General features: G+C 41.9%; 1 protein-coding gene across 9 annotated transcripts in view; it reads left to right on the top strand.

Annotated features, from left to right (window-relative positions):
• The window catches only part of VWC2 (von Willebrand factor C domain containing 2), an 865,269-nt gene extending 841,743 nt beyond the window's left edge, over positions 1-23,526 (top strand). For all 9 annotated transcript variants that reach the window (XM_056520240.1, XM_056520242.1, XM_056520234.1 and 6 more), the window contains one exon: positions 22,528-23,526. In XM_056520240.1, coding sequence (XP_056376215.1) covers positions 22,528-22,679 — 152 coding nt within the window. In that variant the 3' untranslated portion in view covers positions 22,680-23,526. The remainder of the gene's footprint in view (positions 1-22,527) is intronic.
• Positions 23,527-27,262: the final 3,736 nt, after the last annotated feature.

The raw sequence follows: 27,262 nt of genomic DNA, 5'->3' as shown, positions 1-27,262 counted from the left end.
CTTCTGCCTCCACAGCATCTACCATCTCCTCCACCAGCACCAGCATCTCCTCCACTGCGAGCTGCCACTTCTATCTCTAGAGTCCGCCTGTCTCCTCCTGAGAAAATTGATGGGGACTCTAAGCTGTGCCGTGGGTTCCTGTCCCAATGTTCCCTGCACCTTGAGATGATGTCAGACCAGTTCCCCACAGAACGGTCTAAGGTGGTCAGTTTGTTATCTGGAAAGGCCTTGTCCTGGGCCACACCGCTTTGGGACCACAACGATCCTGCCACTGCTTCCATCCAGTCCTTCTTCTCCAAAGTACGCAGTGTCTTTGAGGAGCCAGCCCGGGCTTCCTCAGCCGAGACGGCTCTTCTGAATCTCGTTCAAGGGAACTCTTCAGTGGGCGAAAATGCCATACAGTTCTGCACCCTCGCCTCTGAGCTCGCCTGGAACAATGAGGCCCTCTGCGCGACCTTCAAGAAAGGTTTATCAAGCCACATCAAAGATGTTCTGGCCGCACGAGAAATTCCTGCTACCTTGTCTGAACTTATCCAGTTGGCCACCCGCATTGATATGCGTTTCTCTGAGAGACGCCAGGAGCTCCACCAGGAAAAGGATCTTGTTCGCACCAGGTGGTTTCATCGCTTGGCACCTCTCTTCCAGAGTCCTCTGCAACCTATTCCTGTGCCTCCCGCCAAGGAGGCTATGCAAGTGGATCGGTCTCGCCTGACCCAAGAAGAGAGGATTCACCGCAGAAATGAAAATTTGTGCCTGTACTGTGCTAGTACCGAACATTTCCTAAAGGACTGCCCTATTCGTCCTCCGCTTCAGGGAAACGCACGCACCTAGTTAACGTGGGAGAGGCGTTACTAGGTGTGAATTCATTCTCTCCCCGTCTGACTATACCAGTGCGGATTTCTCTATCCGCTAATTCTTCCTTCTCTGAAGTGGCCTTCCTGGACTCAGGTTCATCAGGAAACTTTATCGAAGCCTCACTCATCAACAGATTCAATATTCCTGTTACCCATCTCATCAAACCTTTCTTCATTTCGTCTGTAAACTGACAAAATCTGGCCTGCACCGTGCGTTACCGCACTGAACCCCTGCTCATGACCGTTGGTGCTCTCCATCAAGAAAAAATTGAATTCTTTGTATTGCCTAACTGTACCTCTGAAATTCTTCTTGGCTTGCCCTGGCTCCAGTGACACACTCCTACCCTCGACTGGACCACTGGTGACATTAAAACTTGGGGCTCTTCCTGCCACAAATGCTGTCTTAAGTTTGTACCTACCAGCCAAGTCCCCATCACTACACCATTGCCTGGCCTTCCAAAGGTCTATCAGGACTATTCTGACGTCTTTTGTAAGAAGCAGGCGGAGGTCTTATCACTGCACAGACCCTACAACTGCCCTATTGACTTGCTCCCTGGTACCACACTGCCCCGTGGCAGAATCTATCCTCTCTCCGCTCCAGAGACTCAGGCCATGACCGAATACATTCAGGAGAATCTAAAGAGAGGTGTCATCAGGAAATCTTCTCCAGCCAGAGCTGGATTCTTCTTCGCTGCCAAAAAAGACAGATATCTACGCCCTTGCATAGACTATCGTGGCCTTAATAAAATCACAGTAAAAAAAACGCTATCCTCTGCCTCTCATCTCGGAACTCTTTGACCGTCTGCGTGGAGCAAAAATTTTTACTAAACTTGACCTTAGGGGCGCTTCAGAATTTGTGAAGGTGATGAATGGAAAACCGCTTTTAACACCAGAGATGGCCACTTCGAATATCTTGTCATGCCGTTTGGACTTTGTAACGCCCCTGCAGTCTTTCAAGATTTTGTTAATGAAATTTTTCGGGACTTACTGTATACCTGCGTTGTTGTCTATTTAGATGAAATCCTAATTTTTTCCTCCAACCTAGAGGAACACCGGCTCCATGTCCGTCAAGTGCTCCAGCGCCTTATTGAACATCATCTATACGCCAAATTTGAAAAGTGTCTTTTTGAACGCAGCTGTCTTCCTTTCCTGGGATACCTAGTCTCCGGTCAAGGTCTTCAAATGGATCCTGACAAACTCTCCGTGGTGTTGGATTGGCCTCGCCCTTCTGGACTTCGTGCTATCCAGCGCTTCCTCGGATTCGCCAACTACTATCGTCAGTTCATTCCTCACTTCTCCACCATCGTTGCTCCTATTGTGGCACTGACTAAGAAAAACGCGAATCCGAGGTCCTGGCCTCCCCAAGCGGATGAAGCTTTGAATCGCCTTAATTCCGCCTTCCCCTCTGCACCAGTCTTGTCCAGGCCAGATCCTCTGAAGCCTTTTTTACTTGAGGTTGACGCCTCCTCAGTTGGAGCCGGAGCTGTCCTTCTTAAAAAAAACGTAAGGGAAAAAACGTCACTTGCGGATTTTTCTCCAAAACTTTTTCTCCTCCTGAAAAAAACTATTCTATAGGAGACCGTGAACTATTGGCCATTAAGTTGGCACTTGAGGAGTGGAGACATCTTCTGGAAGGATCCCTTCATCCCTTCACGATCTACACAGACCATAAAAATTTGTCTTATCTTAAATCCGCCCAGCGGTTAAATCCCCGCCAGGCTAGATGGTCGTTGTTTTTTGCCCGTTTCAATTTTCAAATAAATTTTCATCTTGCGGACAAGAATGTCAGGGCTGATGCTCTCTCACGTTCCACTGATGCCTCAGAATCCAAAGCTCTTCCTCAGCACATCATACCTCCAGAGTGTCTGATCTCCTCTGCTCTTGCTTCTCTGGTGCCAATTCCTCCGGGAAAAACTTATGTTCCTCCACGTATTTGTCTCCAGACTCTCAAATGGGTTCATTCCTCCCATCTGGCTGGTCATGCTGGAATCAAAAAGTCCATAGTTAATTGCCAGACACTATTGGTGGTCTTCCCTGGAGAAAGATGTGACCGATTTCATACAGGCCTATACAGTGTTTGCACGTGACAAAACTCCATGCCAGAAGCCTGCTGGTCTTCTCCTTCCTCTGCCTGTGCCTGAACAGCCATGGTCCCATATAGCTATGGACTTCATCACTGACCTACCTTCATCTCATGGCAACACTGTCATTTTGGTGGTCGTTGATCGTTTTTCCAAAATGGCTAATTTTGTCCTGCTTCCAGGTCTTCCTTCTGCGCCACAATTGGCGAAACAATTTTTTCTGTAAATTTTTCGTCTCCACAGGTTTCCCACGCATATCGTCTCTGATAGAGGTGTTCAATTTGTCTCAAAATTTTGGAGAGCACTCTGCAGTCAATTAAAAATCAAATTACATTTTTCTTCTGCTTATCATCCTCAATCCAATGGACAAGTGGAAAGAGTGAATCAGATTCTTGGTGACTACCTGCGACAATTTGTCTCCTCCCGTCAAGATAATTGGGTCGACCTTCTGCCCTGGGTGGAATTCTCGTACAAATTTCAAAAATTCTGAGTCTTCCTCCAAATCTCAATTTTTTGTGGTGTACGGCCGTCATCCGCTTCCCCCCCCCTCCCCATTCCCACTTCATCTGTAGTTTCTACCGTAGATGAATTGACACAAGACTTCTCCTCTATCTGGAAGGAAACTCAAAAGTCGCTCTCACTGGCCTCATCTCGCATGAAGAGACATGCTGATAAAAAGAGATGAATTCCTCCTGTCTTTGCCCCCAGTGACAAAGTGTGGTTCTCTGCCAAATACATCTGTTTCCGTGTCCCTAGCTACAAGCTTGGTCCTCAGTCCTCGGGCCATTTAAAATCAAAAATCAAATCAATTCTGTCTCCTACAAGCTCCATCTTCCTTCTTCTCTTTGTATTCCCACCTCTTTCCATGTTTCTCTTCTCAAACCTCTCATACTTAACTGCTAATCTCCCAAGGTCACTGTTTCTGCTCCTGTCTCTGGATCCTCTGATGTCTTCTCTGTGAAAGAGATCCTCGCCTCCAAGTTTATCCAAGGTAAAAGATTTTTTCTTATTGATTGGGAGAGTTGTGGCCCCGACGAAAGGTCTTGGGAACCCGAGGCCAATATCCTTGACAAGGAACTCATTCATAAATTTCTGGGTTCCAAAAAGAGGGGGAGACCCAAGGTGGGGGGGGGGGGGGGGGGGTTACTGTAACGCCGAGCGCTCCAGGTCCCTCTGTATGCAGCACTTCGGTCAGCGCCACTGACCGCAAGCACTGCTCCTCTGTGCCCGCTCACGGATCGCGTCCCATGTCACTTACCGCATGCCTGCTGCTGCTTCTTCCCGGCACGCACGGCCCCGCTCCCTAGGGCGCGCGCGTGCCGGCTTACCACGATTTAAGGGGCCAGTGCACCACTAATTGGTGCCTGGTCCAATCTGTGTAAAACTTATAAAAACCCACTCCCCCTTCCTGTCCTTGCCGGATCTTGTTGCCCTAGTGCCCTGAGAAAGCATTTTGTGTGAATCCCTAGCCTTTGTATCCAGACCCTTTGCTGTTGCCCCTGACTACGAACCATTGCCGCCTGCCCTGACCTTCTGCTTCGTCTGACCTTGCTTTAGCCTTGTCCTTGTGTACCGTGTACCAGTCTCAGCTGCCAGAGAGGTCGAGTCGCTTTCAGGGGATACGACCTGGGAGTTACCGCCGCAGCAAGTCCATCCCGCTTTGCGGCGGGCTCTGGTGAAAACCAGTAACTCCTTAGAACCGATCCCCCGGTACAGCCCACGTCATCACCTCTCTGGCATAGAGGATCAACCTCCAGTATCCTCACCAGCCACCAGCCCGGACCCTGACACTTTGTAGCATGGTACAGTCTATAGAGGATGTGTATAGGTTACAAGATGACTTATAATAATAGAATAAGTGTCTGGGCATCCACTTGGCAAATGAGGTTCAATGTGGATAAATGTAAAGTTATGCATCTGGGTACTAATAACATGTGTGCGTCGTATGTCTTAGGGGGGATTAAACTGGCAGAGTCACTGGTAGAGAAGGATCTGGGTGTACTTGTAAATCACAGACTACAGAATAGCATGCAATGTAAGGCTGCTGCTTCCAAGGCCGGCAGGATATTGTCATGTATCAAAAGAGGCATGGACGCAAGGGACAGGGACATAATACTCCGCCTTTATAAAGCATTGGTGCGGCCTCACCTGGAATATGCTGTTCAGTTTTGGGCACCTGTCCATAAAAGGGACACTGTGGAGCTGGAAAGGGTGCAGAGACGCGCAACTAAACTAATATGGGGCATGGAACATCTTAGCTATGAGGAGCGATTAAAGGAGTTTCAATTGTTTAGTCTTGAGAAGAGACGTTTAAGGGGGGATATGACAAATGTATATAAGTATATTAATGGCCCATACAAAAAATATGGAGAAAAACTGTTCCAGGTTAAACCCCCCCAAAGGACGAGGGTGCACTCCCTCCATCTGGAGAAGAAAAGGTTTAGTCTCAAGGGGCGACACGCCTTCTTTACCATCAGAACTGTGAACTTATAGAACAGTCTACCTCAGGGACTGGTCACAGCAGGAAAAATTAACAGCTTTAAAACAGGATTAGATACATTCCTGGAACAAAATAACATTAATGCTTATGAAGAAATATAAAATCCCATCCCTTCCCCAATATCGCGCCACACCCCTACCCTTCAATTTCCTGGTTGAACTTGATGGACGTATGTCTTTTTTCAACCGTACTAACTATGTAACTATGTAACTATATGGTTTAGTGATGCTGCTGGGCCTGTGCCTAAAAATTTTTGACATACATACATACATCTTCTATGCAGATTTCAACATTAACATTTTAATGTTAGGGGTTGTAAACTTGTGCTGATGCCTTCTCCAGGCTGTGTGTTTCAGGAACTACTGTGCTTAATGATGCTGCTGGACTTGGACCTTAAATTCTTTGATCATAGCACAAGGTAACATACCTCTCCAATAGAGATTTCAATATTGATCTTTCAATCTCGGGGGTTATGAAACCCTCTTGAGTACTGCTGCTGCCTGCTCCTGACTGTGTCTTTCAGGAACTACCTGGCTTACTGATGCTGCTGGGCTTGGGCACTAAATTTTTGGATGTTAGCACTCGCTTACATACATGCTTAATTGAGATTTCAACATTGATCTTTCAATCTTAGGGGTTATGAAACCCTCTTGTGTACTCCTGCTGCTGACTGAAAGACTCATTGCCAAAGAGAGTAAAACTAACCCAATAATCTTCTTTAACTATATAAATAGCAAAAAGATCAAAAATGAATGTGTGGGCCACTTAAAAAATGATGAAGAAGAAATTATAAACGGGGATCAGGAAAAAGCAAATATATTAAACAAATTCTTCTCCACTCTGTTCACCGAGGAAGATGAAATGCCAGGTGAAATACAGAGAGATAAGGTAAACTCCCCAGTACAGGTCACCTGTCTAATCCAGGAAGAAGTACAGTTCCGCCTACAAAATATCAAAATTGACAAATCACCAGGTCCAGATGGCATTCACCCCCGTGTTCTAAAGGAATTAAGTAATGTGATAGACAAACTCCTATTTTTAATATTCGGGGACTCTATAGTAACAGGGACTGTTCCCCAGGACTGGCGCATGGCAAATGTGGTACCAATATTTAAAAAGAGAGCAAAAGGTGACCCTGGGAATTATAGACCTGTTATTTTGACCTCCAAAGCATTTGATACAGTTCCACATAAAAGGTTGGTGCATAAAATGAGAAGGATGGGGCTGGGGGAGAATGTGTGTAAGTGGGTAAGTAACTGGCTCAGTGATAGGAAACAGAGGGCGGTTATTAATGTTACTTATTCTGATTGGGTGACTGTTACTAGTGGGGTACCACAGGGGTCCGTCTTGGGTCCTGTTCTATTTAATATATTAATTAATGACCTTGTAGAGGGGTTGAATAGTAAAGTAGCAATCTTTGCAGATAATACTAAACTCTGTAAAGCGGTAAACACTATAGAGGACAGTGCACTGTTACAAATGGATCTGGATAGGTTGGAGGTTTGGGCTGGCAGATGAGGTTCAACACTAATAAATGTAAGGTAATGCACATGGGGAAGAAAAATCTGGGCTGGGATTATGTATTAAATGGGAGAACGCTTGGGACAACTCACATGGAAAAGGACTTGGGAGTCTTAGTTAATAGTAAATTTAGCTGTAGTGACCAGTGCCGGGCAGCTGCTGCCAAGGCAAATAAAATCATGGGGTGCATCAATAGGGGCATAGACGCCAACGACATGGAAATAATTCTACCGCTGTACAAATCACTAGTCAGACCACACATGAAATACTGTGTACAGTACTGGGCACCAGTGTACAAGAAAGATATAGTGGAGCTGGAGAGGGTTCAAAGACGGGCAACCAGAGTAATACGGGGAATGGGAGGACTACAGTACCCAGAAAGATTTAGGGTTATTTAGTTTAGAAAAAAGAAGGCTTAGGGGAGACCTAATAACTATGTATACATATATCAGGGGACCGTACAGGGATCTTTCCCATGATCTATTTATACTCAGGACTGTATCTATAACAAGGGGGCATCCTCTAGGTTTAGAGGAAAGAAGGTTTCTACACCAGCACAGACTGGGGATCTTTACTGTAAGAGCAGTGAGACTGTAGAATTCTCTGCCTGAGGAGGTGGTCATGGGGAACTCTGTGAAAGAGTTCAAAAGGGGTCTGGATGCATTTTTGGATAGTAATAACATTACGGGTTATGGATTTTAGATCTATAGGGATAGAACGTTGATCCAGGTATTTATTCTGACTGTCATATTGGAGTTGTGAAGGAATTTTTACCTCTAGTATAAGGGTTTTTTGCCTTCCTCTAAATCAACTCAGTAGGGACTCATTAGGGATATAGGTTGAACTTGACGGACTTTGGTCTTTTTTCAACCTTATGAACTATGTTACTATGTTACTGCTCCTGTCTGTGTCATTCAGCAACTACATGGCTTACTGATGCTGCTGGGCTTGGGCCTTACATTTTTGGATGGTAGCACTAGTTATCATGCATCTCCAATAGAGATTTCAACATTCACCTTTTAATGTTAGGGGTTGTGAACCCCTCTTGTGTACTCATGCTGCTGCCTGCTCCTGTCTCTGTCATTCAGCAACTACATGGTTTAGTGATGCTGCTGGGCCTAGGACATTACCTATATATGTTTATGGGAGCACTAGGTACCATACATCTTCAATGGAAATTTCAAAATTCATCTGTTATTCTTCATCTATAGATTGTGAGGCCCTGTTGTCTCCTCATCTGCCGCCAACTCCAGGCAGTGTCATTCAGCCAATAAATGGTTTTCTGATGCTGCTGGGCCTGGGCCTGAGAATAAAAATTTTTGTTATGGTAGCACTAGCTACGCAAAATCTTCAGTTCAAATTTCCTTTTTTCTTAGGGCCATTCAGCCACTATATGGTCTCCTCCTACTGATGCAACCTCCAGGCTCTGTCATTGTGCTGCCATGTAACATATGACTCCTTGTTAGATTTGGTCCTTTGTACCCACACGCCGGGGCCCGGGACACTAAAACTTGTGAGTTAAAAGTTCCATTTCAAAATCTTAACCTGTTAAGGACCCAGGGCGTACCTGATTTTATTAGCCTTGGTAGCAGCTGCCTGACACTGGTCACTACAGCTAAATTTACTGTTAACTAAGACTCCGAAGTCCTTTTCCATGTCAGTTGTCCCAAGTGTTCTCCCATTTAATGCGTAACCCCAGCCCGGATTTTTCCTGAGGTGTTGATCCTCATTTGCCACTTCCCAGCCCAAACCTCCAACCTATCCAGATCCATTTGTAACAGTGGTCTTCTATAGTGTTTACCACTTTACAGAGTTTAGTATCATTTGAAAAGATTGTTACTTTACTATTCAACCCCTCTACAAGGTCATTAATACATTTATTAAACAGAGCAGGACCCAAGACAGACCCCTGGCATACCCCACTAGTAACAGTCACCCAATCAGAATAAGTACCATTAATAACCACCCTCTGTTTCCTATCACTGAGCCAGTTACTTATCCACTTACACACATTCTCCCCTAGCCCCATCCTTCTCATTTTATGCACCAACCTTTTATGAGGCACCATATCAAATGCTTTGGAAAAATCCAGATATACAACATCCAGCGATTGCCCCTGGTCCAGTCTGGAGCTCACCTCCTCATAAAAGCTGATCAGGTTAGTTTGACAGGACCGATCCCTCATAAAGCCATGCTGATATGGAGTCATACATTTATTTGTATCAATGTACTCCAAAATAGCATCTCTTAGAAAACCCTCAAACAATTTACATACAACGGAGGTTAAACTAACAGGCCTATCATTCCCTGGGTCACCTTTTGTTCCCTTTTTAAATATTGGTACCACATTTGCTATGTGCCAGTCCTGGGGAACAGTCCCTGTTACTATAGAGTCCCGGAATATTAAAAATAGGGGTCTGTCTATAACATTACTTAATTCCTTTAGAACAAGGGGGTGAATGCCATCTGGACCTGGTGATTTGTCTGTTTTGATTTTTTGTAGGCGGCACTGTACTTCTTCCTGGGCTAGACAGGTGACCTGTACTGGGGAGTTTACCTTATCACACTGTATTTCACCTGGCATTTCATTTTCCTCGGTGAACACAGTGGAGATAAATTTGTTTAATATATTTGTTTTTTCCTGCTCCCCATTTATAATTTCTTCTTCATCATTTTTTAAGGGGCCCACACTTTCATTTTTGACCTTTTTGCTATTTATATAGTTAAAGGACAACTGTAGTGGTCAAAAATCCCTGCCCAAATGTTCCCCAAACAAAAGTTATACAATTCAGTAAATTAGTTCTATTTACCTATATGCAGCCATTTCTGAGATATTAGAGTTGCCAGCATAGCCCAGTAGTCCTGCGTCCGTCCCCTATTCATTACATTGCAGCCGCCATCTTGGGGACGGAGATCTCTTCCTCCCAGCAGTGTTTGTGCTCCCCCTAGCCTCTGTCAGGTCCTCCCTGCTTATGCATATGCATGAGCGGGTGCTTTCTGAGGCAGCCATAGGCTCATCCTCAGAAACGCCCCTATCTGTAAGATTGAAGCAGGGGGAGAATGAGGACGTCCACAGCTCCTCCCCCCTCCCCTGCTCTGTCTACATAGGACCTCACTTATCACCGGGAGGATTCAAGTTTTCATGGGGGAAAACACAGAGCAAACCACAGAGCAGGGAGGGGGGAGGACGTGTGTGTGGAGGAGACATATTACACTGCACGGGCTGGTGGTGTATAGACTACAAGGAATAAATATCATACTGATTCTGTGTGTGAGAGGGGGGGGGACTACTGAATGACACATGCTGGGAGTTGTAGTCCCTGTTATGTGTGTGTATGCCAGTGTTTCCCAACCAGGGAATGCTGGGAGTAGTAGTTTTGCAACATCTGGAGGCACCCTGGTTGGGAAACACTGGTGTATGAACTACAACTCCCAGGAGACTACAGAGATACAATAGAGGTGTTTGTGAACTACAACTCCCAGGAGACTACAGAGATACAATACAGGTGTTGGTGAACTACAACTCCCAGCCAGGAGACTGGAGAGATACAATATAGGTGTTGGTGAACTACAACTCCCAGGAGACTACAGAGATACAATATAGGTGTTGGTGAACTACAACTCCCAGGAGACTACAGAGATACAATATAGGTGTTGGTGAACTACAACTCCCAGGAGACTACAGAGATACAATATAGGTGTTGGTGAACTACAACCCCCAGGAGACTACAGAGATACAATATAGGTGTTGGTGAACTACAACCCCCAGGAGACTACAGAGATACAATATAGGTGTTGGTGAACTACAACTCCCGGGAGACGTGTTGGTGAACTACAACTCCTTTATACACTCAAACAGCAGAAAGCTGACACGGCATGCTTGGATGTATAGTCTTACAACAGCTGGAGTCACCTCTGCAACTCCAAGCATGCACATACAGCAGAAAGCTGACAGGGCATGCTGGGATTTGTAGTCTTGCAACAGCTGGAGGCACCACTGGAATTCCCAGCATGCCCGAACAGCATATAAAATAACTGGGCATGCTTGGAGTTGTAGTTGTGAAAAAGATGGAGGGACCAATATCAGGACAGTTTTATAGACAAACAATTATGTTTTGTTTTTTTTTACCATTTTTCCTTTCACTCTCCACTCTCCAGTGCCCACACTACAGTGAGCACGGAGGCAGCGGCTTCATCACTGGACAGGAGCAGCATGGGGAGGGGGAGATGAGCAGAAGGGGAGGGTGTATGCATAGGGAAGGGAGATGTGGGCGTTACAATATAATAATTTGCTCGGGGGGATAGAACAGGGGGAGGGCAGCAGCTTACAGGAAGTAAGCACAAGGCATGATGGGAGATGTAGTTTTATTTTCACTTCTCCTCCGTAATTTGTGTGCTGATAACGGGAGAAAGACTGGGACAATTTTGATGGGGGGACATCGTTGGAAAGGTCTTTCAAAGACCTATTAAATGAGGTAAAAAAAAGTTTTTTTTTGCCCAGCACTGCAGATGTCCTTTAAAGAAGATTTTGGGGTTAGTTTTACTCTCTTTGGCAATGAGTCATTCTGTCTCTATTTTTGCGGCTTTTATCTGTTTTTTTTTTTTTTACATATTTTACATTTTTCTCTATAGCTTTTTAATGCTTCTTCACTGTTGTCCTGTTTCAGTATTTTACATGCTTTATTTTTGTCCTTTATTGCCCCTTTAATGTTTTTATTCATCCATATTGGTTTTCTTTTATTTCTGACCCTTTTATTCCCATAAGGTATATATTTAATTAATATTAATTAATATTTAAGATATCTTTAAAAGTCTCCCATTTAGTGTCAGTATTCATATTTTTGAGGACATCATTCCATTTTATATTGTTAAGGGCTTCTCTGAGCTGATTAAACTTTGCCTTCCTGAAGTTCATTGTTTTTGTGGCCCCTCGAGAGATTCCCTTATTGAAGAATAAGTTATAATGTGTTATATTATGATCACTATTTCCCAGGTGTCCTTTTACCTGCACATTAGTTACTCTGTCAGGTCTGTTGGTTAATATTAAATCTAGTAGGGCGCCCCCTCAGATCGGGCTCTGCACAATTTGGGATAGATAATTGTCTTTAGTTATAGTCAGAAACCTGTTTCCTTTATGAGATTCCCAGGTCTCAGACTCCCAGTTTATATGTGGATAGTTAAAGTCCCCCATTATTATCACGTCATTTTGATTTGCTGCTTGGTTTATTTGCCTCAGTAATTGATCTTCTGCCTCTTCCATTATGTTCGGTGGCTTATAAAAAACCCCTATCAGAATTTTTTTATTTTTATATCCAAATATTTCTACCCATAATGCCTCCAAATTATCGTCTCCTGCAGTGCAGCCTTCAGACTTGATTTTACATACAGACAAACTCCTCCCCCTTTCCATTTTGTCTGATCCTTCCTGAATAGACTATAACCCTGTATGTTGACCGCCCAGTCACAGCCATCATCCAACCAAGTCTCAGTTATACCCGCTATGTCATAATTTTCCTCAGACATCAACCACTCCAGTTCGTCAGTTTTATTGGACACACCTATCCAGATATAGATTGGCGTCCGGGGTTGGCTAAAACTACAAAGGGGCAACAATTCCTAAATTTATTGCAGGATAATTTTATGGGCCAGTTTGTGGAGGACCCAACAAGAAGTGATGCCTTATTGGATCTGATTATTTCCAACAACGCAGAGCTGGTTGGTAATGTAACTGTGCGGGAAAACCTTTTTAATAGCGACCACAATATAGTTACTTTTGACTTAAAATGTCAGACGGGGAAGGCAAAAACATATAACTTTAAAAAGACAAACTTCCCTGGGCTGAGAGCTGCACTACAGGACATAGACTGGGGGGAGGTGTTGCCAAATACTGATACAAAAGGTAAATGGGACATCTTTAAATCAACTCTAAATAACTATACAGCTAAATACATACCAAAGGGGAACAAATACAAACGATTAAAACTAAATCCTACATGGCTGACAAATGATGTTAAAAGAGCAATAAACAACAAAAAAAATAGCTTTCAAAAAATACAAATCTGATGGGTCAGCTATAACATTTAAACAGTACAAGGAGCTTAATAAAATCTGTAAAAATGTAATAAAAACAACAAAAATTCAAAATGAGAGACAGGTGGCCAAAGGAAGCAAAACTAACCCTAAATATTTTTTTAGATATATACCGGTAAATGCAAAAAAAAAAAAGGACAGAGCATGTAGGACCCCTTAATAATGATAATGGGGATGTTGTCACAGGTGATATAGTAAAACAAAAGAAGAACAGGCGCTCCCTTGTGGAGAATCAACGGGATCACAGGTGCGTGAGAAGGGAGGGTAAAAATGAAGGCTCACCCTGCCAAGTTGTGCAAATTCCCACACAACAAGGATCTGCGTTTGTGGTATAATGAACTAGGTCTGCAGCCTTCCTGGAATCGGCAGAGATGCAAGGGCGAAAGCTTCAGGGGTGCAGGAATACAGGCGCTGACCAAGAGGGGGACCAGTGAAGCCAGGTAGGTAACAAACAGCTTTAATCCAATACGACGCGTTTCACCGCGCTTGCGCGGTTTCATCAGGCATAGCAAACACTTCGCCGGAAGGGGTTTATATACACACAGGTATTAACCCCTGCCTGACTTGGTGAGATTAACAGAATGCAACATTTTTTCATAATAAAAGACAACAAAAAATATATACATATAATAAAAATATACAACATTACAATATTACAACATTAACAAATGTGCGGCCTTAAAAACAAGGCAAAACATTCAATGAAAAAAACTAATTTATGACCAATTGGAATCACAGACTGCAAGCCATCGTATTACATGAGTCACCTGCGGCTGTAAAAGTAAAGTGCAACTGAGCCTAAGAAATGCCATATCGCATAATGTATATTGTGCCCAGGGGCAAACAAGTCCTATAAATACGGACCGTATCGATCCTGCACATCTCCCGTCTCACCTTAGTGAGAGGTGAGAGGCGTAGAACTGCACCTCCCCCGTCCCACCTTAGTGAGAGGTACAAAGCCGCACGGTGTGTATCTACACCTGTGATTATAAAAAATTCCCATCAAAACAGGGAAGAGATATATTATAGAAAATAAATAAAAAGTATGTATAGTAATGTATATAATAAAAAAAACACATACTAAAATCTACCTAAAAAGGAGACTGATGATGTAGATATATATCCAGGAGTAACTAATTAATCTCAGCAGTCTGAACGGGCACTATCCGAGAAATATATCCCGGAGAAGGGCAGAAAACGGGAAGTTATGTTATCAGGGAGAGGGAAAAAAGAAAACTTATATATTTTTATATTACATATTTTTCTACAAAAATATATACAGTGACCCCCCGACCTACGATGGCCCCGACATATGATGAAATCGACATACGATGGCCTCTCCGAGGCCATCGCATGTCGATGTCAGCATCCACATACGATGCTTTTTTATGTCGGGGCCATAGCATTAAGTGCTATCCGGCAGCGCCAAATGCTTAAGCTGCTGCCGGATAGCAGCTTAATGTTCCCCGTGTGGTGCGGTAAGTATTACTTACCCCTCCACGATGCTCCGGGGTGCCCTCCGGGTCCAGCACCTGTCTTCCGGTGTCTTCTCGGCCCTCTCCGATGACGTCAATACGCTGCTGCGCACGCCATCCAATAGGAATGGCGTACGCAGCGGCGTAATGACGTCACTACGCAGGCCCAGTAAGGCCTTGCGGAAGACAGAAGAGGACTGGAGAAGACAGTGGAGGACCGGAGAAGACCAGGAGAGCCCAGCGGAGGCCCGGGATCACCATCGGGAGCGGCAAGGACGCAATCCGGAGCGGTGGGGACAGGTGAGTACAGCTTCCTATACTTTACATTGCACGAATCCCTCAACACCATCGTATGTTGAGGGACCACTGTATATGTAACTAATGGACCAATATATGAAGAGTGAAGATAAATTTTCATAATTAATAAAGTGGTGGAGTCGCTAGCTGGAAAATAGAAAAGTATATATATATAAAAAAAGAGGGGGGAAAAATAATTATTTGACATTCTCTATGGTCTCATTAAGGCCATTCGGGACTAATGTAACGAGTTTGTGGATCCAATAGGATTCACGATTGATGAGACGTTGGTATCTATTAACACAATCTGGTGGAATAGTTTCAAGAATTATTCATTTAAAAAAATCTAAATTGTTATTATGCTTGAAAGTAAAATGTTTTAAAACACTATGTAGTAGATAATTGTGTTTAATATTCCAACGGTGTTTATTCATACGGGACCTCACTGTTTGCACAGTGCGGCCCACGTATTGGAGATCACAGCTACATGTTAATAGATATATTGCAAATGTCGTATTACATGTAACTTTCTCTTTAATCTTATATGATACTTGAGTAATAGAAGAAAGGAAAGAAGTAGTGGATTCTTTAATTAAACCACAACATAAACAACGAGGGCCTCCACAGGGAGCGCAAAAGCCATCATTATATGACCGCAATTGCGGTTTCCCTTTGAATCTACCTGGGGCCCCCATATTTTGTAAGTTGCTTGCCCGTCTAAAAGTAATTCTAGGGGTAGGGGGAATTAATTCCCCGAGAATAGGATCTCCAAGTATAATTGGCCAATGTTTATGTAATATTTGTTTAATTTTTAGTGCTTCTTTGTTATAATTGGTCACAAAATTAGTTTTAAATTCAAATGAGTTATCAGGTTTACTAGTAATTTGTGCTTTTGGAATTACTAAATCAGATTGTTTTTTATTTCTTATTTTGTTATAAGAGTTAGTTAGAAGTTTCTATGGATAGCCTTTTTCAAGGAACCGTCCCCTAAGGACAGCAGCCTGAGCAACAAAGTCCTCGTTAGAGGTGCAGTTCTTCCGGATGCGCAGGTACTGTCCATAGGGGACGCCCCTTAACCATGCTGGATAATGTGTGCTGCCAAAGTTGAGAAAACTATTAATATCAACTTTTTTAAAATGTGTTTTAGTGATGATTTGACCTGTATTAGATTTAGACAGCTCCAAATCCAAAAATTGGATGGAGTCAGAAGAATAATGCATTGTGAATTATATGCCCCAAGAATTCTGATTTAACTCTTGAACAAACTTTTCTGCCTCCAAAAGAGTGCCCCCCAAATGAAAAAAAGGTCATCTATAAATCTCCGAAAAAAATATACAAACTTAGAAAAAGCCCGAGACTGTGCCATAATTAGCGACTCGAATCGCCCCATGAACAAATTTGCATAACTTGGGGCGAAACGAGTCCCCATGGCACAGCCCCGGGTCTGTCTATATAAATTGTCATCAAAGGAAAAAATGTTGTGTTCTAAAATAAACCGAATGGAGTTTAATAGAATTGTGGCTTGATCTTTAGATAAAAGGGGGTCACTACTGAAGGTATCATGAATGGCGGCAAGTCCAAGTTCAGTATCTATATTTGAATAAAGAGAACAAACGTCTAATGTTAGAAAAGAGAAATTTGATGGTAAAGATGCTATACTAAGCTCGTGTATAAGTTGAGTAGAATCTCTCAAATAAGATGGCAAATGAATTACATATGGCTGCAAAAAACAGATCTATAAAATGAGAGAGGTTAGCTGTTATAGATCCCACCCCTGATATGATAGGACGTCCGGGGGGGTTTATGGAATTTTTGTGTAGTTTGGGTAAATAATAAAAATGTGGTGTGTTATAATTCTTAATAGACAAAAAATGTAATTCTTTTTTATTTAACAGAGAATGATCAGTGGCATTTTTAATCAGAGTGCAATAAGATTCAAAATAACTAGTGGATGGATTAGTGGACAAAACTTCGTAATAGTTTTTATCTGATAGAATATGAAGCGACTCCTCCACATATGCAGTACGGTCTAAAATAACCATACCCCCCCCCCCCCCCCCCCCCCTTATCTGCAGGACGAATGATGATATTCTCATTATTTTTTAGGGTTTTTATAGCCGCCCGTTCAGACTTGCTGAGATTATCTACATCTTGTCCTATAAAGGATTCTTCACATAATTTATTAAAATCTTTATTGACTAAAGAATAGAAGGTATCTAAAAAATTGCCTCTATGATGTAGAGGATAAAAGTTGGAATGTGGTTTTACAGTTACATGTCTAATTATAGAATTGTCCTGATGAGGATCAGAGATATTTTCTGTAAATACATTATCTGGATTCAAACCGTCCCCTTGATTATTTTTAACTCTATCAATCATAGAAAAATGTCGGTTAAGTGTTAATTTACGTATATAACTATTCAGATCTAAAAATAATTGAAAATCACTGGGACAGGTAACAGGACAAAAGGAGAGACCCATTGATAACAGGTCAATCTCTCCCTGTGTCAAGATATATTGAGATAAATTAAAGATCTTTATTTGATTATCATTGATTTTTTTTGTGCAGCAAGGTCGTTTTTTTTTTTTAGGTGGACCGGCCACCTCTGCAGCCTCTGTATCTATTTTTCTTTTTTACAGATTTTTTGTTGTTCTGTGGTAATACAGGTGCTATCGGAAAGTAATGTGTGATTGGGAGGTGATCTGGATTCACTGAAATTGATGTTAGAACAGAAGTATTCCCAATTTCAGAACCTTCGTGTACAGTAATGATAGAAGAATTCAAAAGTTCCTCAATATCCATGTGATGTGCTGGACTCAATGGTATTAGAGGGGGAAGGAGGGGACAGACCATATCTGGAGACGGACGGTCCATAGTATGTAAAACTGATCCGTCTGAACTAAGACCAGAAACATTATGCGTTTTTATAGATTTTTTTGCAATCAAAGGTTTTTCCAAAATTCTGTGAGTATTAACTGTGGTCTTTCTTTTTACCTCTATAGGAGAATTTTTTAAAGAGATATCTTTAGGTTTGTGAAATACAGAATTGGTGATAGTGCGTTCAAATTTCCGTGTGTGTTCAGGGTTGTGTTCAGACGTGAATTTAGTTACATTTTGAGGCATATTGGAATTTTTGGTGTGGAAGCGATTTTCATTAGAATTTCTTTGATTATTAGGATTGGGAGAAGAAAAATTGGTCTCACCATATAAATTCTTTTGAAAATTTGGCTTGGGCCATTTATGTATTTGGCCACAAGCATAGTCGTTCCTGTCACGATTAAATTTGTGAACTTTTTATTTATAGTTTCTATTTCTAATTTTTGTAATCTATTAAGAATAATCCCATCGGTTCTCTGATATTCAGGGTAGATGGAAAATGCCAATAGATTATTCTTAATATCACATGCCAATTTTTTGGCTTCCATTGCTGCAGATCTGTGTTTAACAATAAGTAATTCCATGAGACCTTGAGAGGATTTCTCACAGTATTCATCCCAATATGTGGAGAACGCAGAGTCCTCTGGAAAGGAGGACTCGAACGGTAACCTTAGCCCCCGAGGGGTGAATTTGTCAGAAAGATACCGTGAAAGAAATAATACATCAATACTATGCTGCAACTCTATCTTACAGTGTTTTTCATATTCATAAAACAGATCAGACATAGTTTTAAAATCACTTTCAGAGATATTATCAGATGGCATAGTAGTGTCCGATATCAATATTTGGTTAGAGACTCCAATAAGTTGATTGATAAGAATGTCCAGTTTGGAATCACGGTTCTGTAAAAATTCCATAGTGGAAATTATACAGTCTCTGCACAGACACAATACTTCTGAAAAAATTAATGTGGAAAAGTACTTACCAATCCTTTAGGGAGCAGCACTGTTTTATCGGGATTCCTCAGGAAATCAGGGTCGAAGCATAGACCAAAGAATCTGTAAAACAAAAGAAGAACAGGCGCTCCCTTGTGGAGAATCAACGGGATCACAGGTGCGTGAGAAGGGAGGGTAAAAATGAAGGCTCACCCTGCCAAGTTGTGCAAATTCCCACACAACAAGGATCTACGTTTGTGGTATAATGAACTAGGTCTGCAGCCTTCCTGGAATCGGCAGAGATGTATGGGCGAAAGCTTCAGGGGTGCAGGAATACAGGCGCTGACCAAGGAGGGGACCAGTGAAGCCAGGTAGGTAAGAAACAGCTTTAATCCAATGCGACGCGTTTCAATTTGATTTAGTCATTCCAAAAGCACAAATTACTAGTAAAACTGATAACTCCTTTGAATTTAAAACTAATTTTGTGACCAATTATGACAAAGAAGCACTAAAAATTAAACAAATATTACATAAACATTGGCCAATTATACTTGGAGATCCTATTCTTGGGGAATTAATTCCCCCTACCCGTAGAATTACTTTTAGACGGGCAAGCAACTTACAAAATATGGTGGCCCCAGGTAGATTCAAAGGGAAACCGCAATTGCGGTCATATAATGATGGCTTTTGCGCTCCCTGTGGAGGCCCTCGTTGTTTATGTTGTGGTTTAATTAAAGAATCCACTACTTCTTTCCTTTCTTCTATTACTCAAGTATCATATAAGATTAAAGAGAAAGTTACATGTAATACGACATTTGCAATATATCTATTAACATGTAGCTGTGATCTCCAATACGTGGGCCGCACTGTACAAACAGTGCGGTCCCGTATGAATAAACACCGTTGGAATATTAAACACAAATATCTACTACATAGTGTTTTAAAACATTTAACTTTCAAGCATAATAACAATTTAGATTTTTTTAAATTAATAATTCAATCTACCAGATTGTGTTAATAGATACCAACGTCTCATCAATCGTGAATCCTATTGGATCCACAAACTCGTTACATTAGTCCCGAATGGCCTTAATGAGACCATAGAGAATGTCAAATAATTATTTTTTTTCCTCCCCCCTCTTTTTTATATATATATACTTTTCTATTTTTCCAGCTAGCGACTCCACCACTTTATTAATTATGAAAATTTATCTTCACTCTTCATATATTGGTCCATTAGTTACATATATATATTTTTGTAGAAAAATATATAATATAAAAATATATAAGTTTTCTTTTTTCCATCTCCCTGATAACATAACTTCCCGTTTTCTGCCCCTCTCCGGGATATATTTCTCGGATAGTGCCCGTTCAGACTGCTGAGATTAATTAGTTACTCCTGGATATATATCTATATCATCAGTCTCCTTTTTAGGTAGATTTTAGTATGTGGTTTTTTATTATATACATTACTATACATACTTTTTATTTATTTTATTTTCTATAATATATCTCTTCCCTGTTTTGATGGGAATTTTTTATAATCACAGGTGTAGATACACACCGTGCGGCTTTGTACCTCTCACTAAGGTAGGACGGGGGAGGTGCAGTTTTGCGCCTCTCACCTCTCACTAAGGTGAGACGGGAGATGTGCAGGATCGATACGGTCCGTATTTATAGGACTTGTTTGCCCCTGGGCACAATATACATTATGCGATATGGCATTTCTTAGGCTCAGTTGCACTTTACTTTTACAGCCGCAGGTGACTCATGTAATACGATGGCTTGCAGTCTGTGATTCCAATTGGTCATAAATTAGTTTTTTTCATTGAATGTTTTGTCTTGTTTTTAAGGCCGCACATTTGTTAATGTTGTAATGTTGTATATTTTTATTATATGTATATATTTTTTGTTGTCTTTTATTATGAAAATTTTTTGTATTCTGTTAATCTCACCAAGTCAGGCAGGGGTTAATACCTGTGTGTATATAAACCCCTTCTGGCGAAGTGTTTGCTGTGTCTGATGAAACCGCGCAAGCGCGGTGAAACGTGTCGCATTGGATTAAAGCTGTTTGTTACCTACCTGGCTTCACTGGTCCCCTTCTTGGTCAGCGCCTGTATTCCTGCACCCCTGAAGCTTTCGCCCTTGCATCACAGGTGATATAGAGAAAGCAGAGCTACTGAATGGGTTCTTTAGTTCTGTATATACTAAGGAAGAAGGAGCTGACATTGGACAGGTCAGTGCTGGCAACACATCATGTAATGTACTGAACTGGCTTAATGACATGGTCGCATATCCACAACATGCAGACTTGTACTTCCTGATCATAAAGTACACTAATGACCTGTTAGTTTAATAGATGTTGCTGAGAAGCCTTAGATCATTGTGCATGTTGTGGATGTGTGACCATGTCTGTTTTTTCTCTGTTTGAATTCACATTGTGTTTTCTATCTCCCTATTTTTTAGTATTTACTTGGTCAGCATTCTGCCCCTCCCCCTCAGCCCAGGCCTATATAAATTGGCAGAAGCTGCTTAGGGCCCTATTCGTTCTGGCAGTCTACCAGTCTTTGACTGGGAGCACATGGTAACTGGGCTTTTAGTCCTGTTCACACTGGTGCAGTGCTGTGTGGCGTCCATTGCTGCCACAGTGCCGTGTCTGTGAGGAGGCGTGGCCCATGGACTGGTTTGAGTGGCATTGGGGCTGCTCTGCCAGTGGATCGTTCCCCCTTGGGGGGACTGGTGTTTCAGCAGTAGTGGTCGCCGCTGAGTGCTGCGCCATTTTATGCTAGGGATGTTAGGGACCCGGTACTTACAGGTAGCCGTGACGTGGCTAGCGATCTTGCACTTCATGATCAGAAAGTACACTATCGACCTGTTAGTTTAATAGATGTTTCTGAGAAGCCTAAGATCGTTGTGCATGTTGTTGATGTGCGACCATGTCTGTTTTTTTTTCTCTATTTGAATTCACATTATATATGCTGTCCTTACTTTAAAGGGGTATTCCAGGCAAAAACTTTTTTTTATATATCAACTGGCTCCGGAAAGTTAAACAAATTACTTCTATTAAGAAATCTTAATCCTTCCAATAATTATTAGCTTCTGAAGTTTTCTGTCTGACTGCTCAATGATGATGTCACGTCCCGGGAGCTGTGCATGATGGGAAAATATCCCCATAGGAGCTGCACAGCTCCTGGGACGTGAGTCATCAGAAAGTAGTTAGACAGAAAACAACAACTCAACTTCAGAAGCTAATAACTATTGGAAGGATTAAGATTTTTTAACAGAAGTAATTTACAAATCTGTTTAACTTTCCAGAGCCAGTTGATATATATAAAAAAAAGTTTTGGCCTGGAATACCCCTTTAATTCTTTGCTACATTTTGACAGGTGTCGCCTATTTCATATATCTGCTTCTCTGCAACCACTTCTTTCAACCTTATGAACTATGAAAGATTATTATTTGTTTATTACAAGTCAATTGGCCGCCATCTTGGATTGTGCAATATTTTCATACATAGTTTTCTCTGAAATTGCTGCTCAGAACAATGTGAAAATTAGCACCCATGTTCATGATCACCTTCTCCACCATAAGAGGTCAAAGTTATTGTGTGTTATAGCCTGGCTCTGCTGCTTGGACACCTGTATTGCTGCTTGCAGCTATATTTCATTTTCTTTTTTTTTTTTTTATTATATGGTAATTAGTATTGACTAATAACCATAGAGGAAACTGCCAAAATGCAACATGTAATTGGATTCAGTATAATAATTAAAAAAAAGTATTGCATCTAATAAGTTAAACTAACCAATTATTTATTTGATGAATCAATGTTAAAGAAAACTATATTTTGTAACAGAATAAAGAAATAACCAAATTTCATATTTTTACTTTTGTTGTAGGACCAAACTGCTTTGTAGAGACTGTTGTTATCCCTGCTGGAAGAGAAATAAAAACTGATGAATGCACGATATGCCACTGTACTTATGAAGAAGGCACCTGGAGAATTGAAAGACAAGCATTATGCATTAGACATGAATGCAAACAGATATAAATGTATAAAAACAGGATAAAACTCAATGGTATCAATGGACTTATGTGTTGCTTACAGATTGTTCGTTGCCATAATACCAGAATGACAGTCCTCAAGGTTATATGAAATTTAGCATACAGATATCCATTTAGTAGTTGATAAAACCAGTGTATCAGGTGAGACACAGGGACCTTGTGTCTCACTCAGTTCCGTTTAGTGGTATACAATTATACTATTCTTTTATTTATAATTTTATTACAATTATAAAATAAAATTATAAATAGAACGATAGTATAAAAGGTATAAGAGAATAAAGTCTAAAGTAAAAACAAAAGGAAAAATAGCCAGCACAACAACCTAATATACAGGTGCCCGCTGCTGTGGCAAATGCAAAATGTACAAAAAATGTTGTTGCAACAGCACTCTAGGTCAAAAAATGGAGGCTCTTAGCGCACTTTTTGATCAAAATGTGTCCCTCATCCACCACGCGGAGGTGGCCTCATATCGGATGGGACCCTATCATGATAACTCACCTCTGCTGTGCATATAGCCTCTGACTGTGTGACATGTTGGATCAGCCATTGACTAAACCACCTCCAGTCTGAGAGCGGTGGGGTGCACAGCTAAAGAGGGTGCCACACCCCCCAACTTACAAAGTAAAAGCAAAAGGAAAAATAGCCAGCACAACAACCTAATACACAGGTGCCCGCTGCTGTGGCAAATACAAAATGTACAAAAAAGAAAGTTGCAGCAGCACTCTAGGTCAAAAAATTGTGGCTCTTAGCGCACTTTTTGATCAAAATGTTTCCCCCCATCCACCACGCAGAGATGGCCTCAAATCGGATGGGACCCTAACATTATAACTCACTTCTGCTGTGCATATAGCCTCTGACTGTGTCACGCAGTCAGAGGCTATATGCACAGCAGAAGTGAGTTATCATGTTAGGGTCCCATCCGATATGAGGCCACCTCCGCGTGGTGGATGCTGTTATAGATTGGTGTCAAAAGAGGGAATCAAAGCCAAACATGCAAGTCACTGGATATGGTTCCAATGTTTCCAATGATCAAGATCGTGTATTGTTTCATTTATGCACCAATGTTCCTATTTGGTTCAGCGTTACATGCATATGTCTATGTTTGATTCAGCAATACATCCACTCTTAGACAGTGCTTGCTTAAATTAATAGTATTAAATAGACACTTGGTACAGTATACGTTCATTCATTGGTGGGTATTTCATACTAAAATGATAAATAGTTAGGTCAGTGTTCCAGATCACTCACCCATACTGTTCTGATACTGGAGCCACAATTAATCAAGTTTGTCCCCAGATCATAGATGTTGATGTTATGCACCAGATCTCTATATATAAAACATACGATCCTCTCAAGATATAGTATTGTCAGAATGCAGAGATCTCCTTGCTGCGATGTGCAGAAAATAACCAGCGGCTGCTATAGTTAGCCTCACAGTCTAGAGGACTGCTTGCAGGGGTTTAGCCTGCAATGATTAGCGGCAGAAAACGGAGGAATCCAGTTGATCAGAGGCGGCCTGGCAGCAATTGATTGACAGGTATTAAACGGGCAAGTATTTTTTCTCTTCTAAAGCAACCATTCTATACAACAATAGCAATATGTATCATAAAAGGAATCTGGACACTTTTCAGGAATACTGTCATTCCCTCAGCAGCTTTGGGCTTGTTCACACAGCTGCCTGCTCCCATAAAAAAATTCCCATTATACAACCCGTTTACTAATTTTGCAAACGGGTTGCAAAGGGCTGTAAACGTATCCCATTGATCTCAATAAGATTTTTTTACAGTCCTTTATCAGCCGTTTGCACGCGTTCTGTTTATAACCTGTTATTTTTGACGGCCAAAAGACGTTCCATGCTTAATTTATTTGGCTGTCAAAAATAACGGGTGAAAAACGTTTTTTTTTATTTAACATTGAAGTCTATGGCAAATGGATGAACCTTTAATGTCATCCGTTTGCCCTCGGTTTATACTAACAGTTATTTCTTCTGAGCATGCTCAGAAGAGGTGAAATTGTGAAATCAGCAGAGTCCTGCAGTGCTGAGGGACTACTACTACTCCCATCATGGAACAGACTTGTTTCCTTGTTTGGAGTAGTAGTTTCCTGGCTGCAGGAGTCTGTGGGTGGCTGGGGAGACTACATTAGTGCTTGTACTACTACCCCCATCATGGAACAGAGTCTGTTCAGGGTCTGAGGGATTGATCGCAATCGGGTCTCACTTCTTAGACCCGATGCAATCAGAAGTTATTAAGCAGGGGAATGGGTGGCAAGCTCCGCAACCCTGCAATGTATGGTGTGTTTTAACTTTCATTTTTAAATCCCCATGGGGAGCCCTGAATGGCTGGTACCGAGGAGCCATTCAGGGCTCTCAGCGGGGTTTTTAAAATGAACATTGTGAGTGGCAGCGGGGGCCATATCTATATTGAAAGCGCTGTGGGGGGCAAGATATATAGTGCTGCGGTGGGGGGGCATCATTGGGCCTCATTTACTAACATGATTCCGACTCTTTTTGCGGGGTATTGCGCCTAAATTCTGTCGCAGGGACCATGCGACAGAATGTGCAACAAAAAAACCCGACAGAATCTGAATCACTCTGAGTGGGAAAAAAAAATTACAAAATGGGCGTTTTTTTCTGGAAAAGGGGAGTGTTCCCTTCATTTCATCCATAATCACTCGTCTTTTCTGAAAACCACTCTGAAAATCATGGGAATTTTCTGGGAATAAAGCCCGACACTTTAAAGAATGTATAAAGTTTCAGAAAGTGGAGTAAATTCTCTGGCTGTTTGTTCCTTTGCCTGCCTCGTCTTTTTGAAGCAATTCTTACTTTTTTGCACAATAAAATTATTAACAACGTTTTAGCTTTAGCGAGTCTTTTCAACATTTTTTTTTTTGGGGGGGGGGGGGGACTTTAGCGATCCAAAAAAGTGTTAGGGAAACCTTTTTGATTAAAATAAAAAAATTAAAATAAAAAAGATACAGTAGTGATGGAAAAATTGTATTTAACAAAATATATGAATAGGTTTATATATACTGTACTAGCGCTCAAATGGTGAGGGGAAAAGATTAATATATATCCGTAACTATGATTCTGATTGCCACCTTGTATAATAAATGGTCCCTGTTTTCCATATAATAGTAAAAACTTAATAAATAAATACATATACTGGCTCAACAGATATAGTTAAAATAATTATTAGAATTTATTTGGTTACTTGTTTAAAAATGACACAAAATATTGCACACAGCCCAGGTATTGGATCTTCCCTCTGTGAGTAACTGGATGTTGTATTCTTTTGCCACAGTTCCTGTGTAGCCAAGAAAGTTATATACCATATATACTCGAGTATAAGCCGAGTTTTACAGCAAGATTTTTCGTGCCGAAAACGCCCCCCTCAGCTTATACTCGAGTGAACTCTCCGCCTGTCAATCCCATCAGTGGTCTTCAACCTGCGGACCTCCAGATGTTGCAAAACTACAACTCCTCAAGCCCAAGTCTATGCTGCAGGGACCGTCCGGTGGGATGGTTAGTCGTTGTGGGCTGTCACCGCGCTTCGCGCCCGGACTAGTGATGTTGCCTTGATGTTACGCATGAACATCCCTGTACGGCGTCAACAAGGCAACGTCACTACTTTGTTTTGTACCTCAGGGTGAGCTGGTCCAGGCCATCTATGCTGCAGGGACCGTCCGGGGGGATGGTTAGTCGTTGCGGGCTGTCCATTTTCTCCAGGGGGCCTCTTCTCCGCACTTCGGGCCCGGCCCCGGAGTAGTGACGTTGCCTTGCTGGCGCCGCACAGGGACATTCATGCGCAACGTCCCTGTGCGTCATCATCAAGGCAACGTCACTAGTCCGGGCCCGAAGCGCCGAGAAGAGGTCCCCCCAGTGAAAATGGACAGCCCGCATCCCCACCGGACTAACCATCCCCACCGGACTAACCATCCCCACCGGACGGTCCCTGCAGCATAGATGGCCCGGACCAGCTCACCCTAACTTCCCGCCGAGGGGAGGTGAGTACAAAACAAAAGGGGGGGGGGGGGGGGCTGGATGATGACGAAGGCCACAGTGGTATTCAACCTGCGGTGCTCCAGAGATTTCAAAACTACAACTCCCAGCATGCCTGGACAGCCGATGGCTATACGCTCCTATTTCTGCTATGCTGGTTTGTATGTGGGGAATTCCCCTGATAAAATCGTGGAGGAGGTAGTATGTGCAAATAAGGTGCATCTATAGGAGATAAATATAATTTGTTACCCCTAGCAACTAAGAAAAATGAACATTGAAGGTACAGATCGTGCCATGAACCCCTACTTGAAATTTTTTGCAAGTTATTTTCGTTTTGTAGACAATATTTTTATAGTTTGGACGGGCTCAATAGAAGAGTTTTAAAAATTTGTATTTACATTAAACAAAACCAATGAAATGAACCTTTATTTTACATCTAAGATAGGGATCAATAGTCTTGAATTTCTTGACGTGCTTGTGGTGGTAGAAAATGATAACATTGTTACTAAGGGTTACCGCAAACCGACAGAGTGTAATTCCCTTTTACATTATCATAGTTACCCCCCCTG

Source organism: Hyla sarda, chromosome 5 (assembly GCF_029499605.1).
Source record: "Hyla sarda isolate aHylSar1 chromosome 5, aHylSar1.hap1, whole genome shotgun sequence".
NCBI classification, from domain to species: domain Eukaryota; kingdom Metazoa; phylum Chordata; class Amphibia; order Anura; family Hylidae; genus Hyla; species Hyla sarda.
The sequence above is the reverse complement of the archived record's forward strand: the minus strand, read 5'-3'. Positions and strand labels throughout refer to the sequence as shown.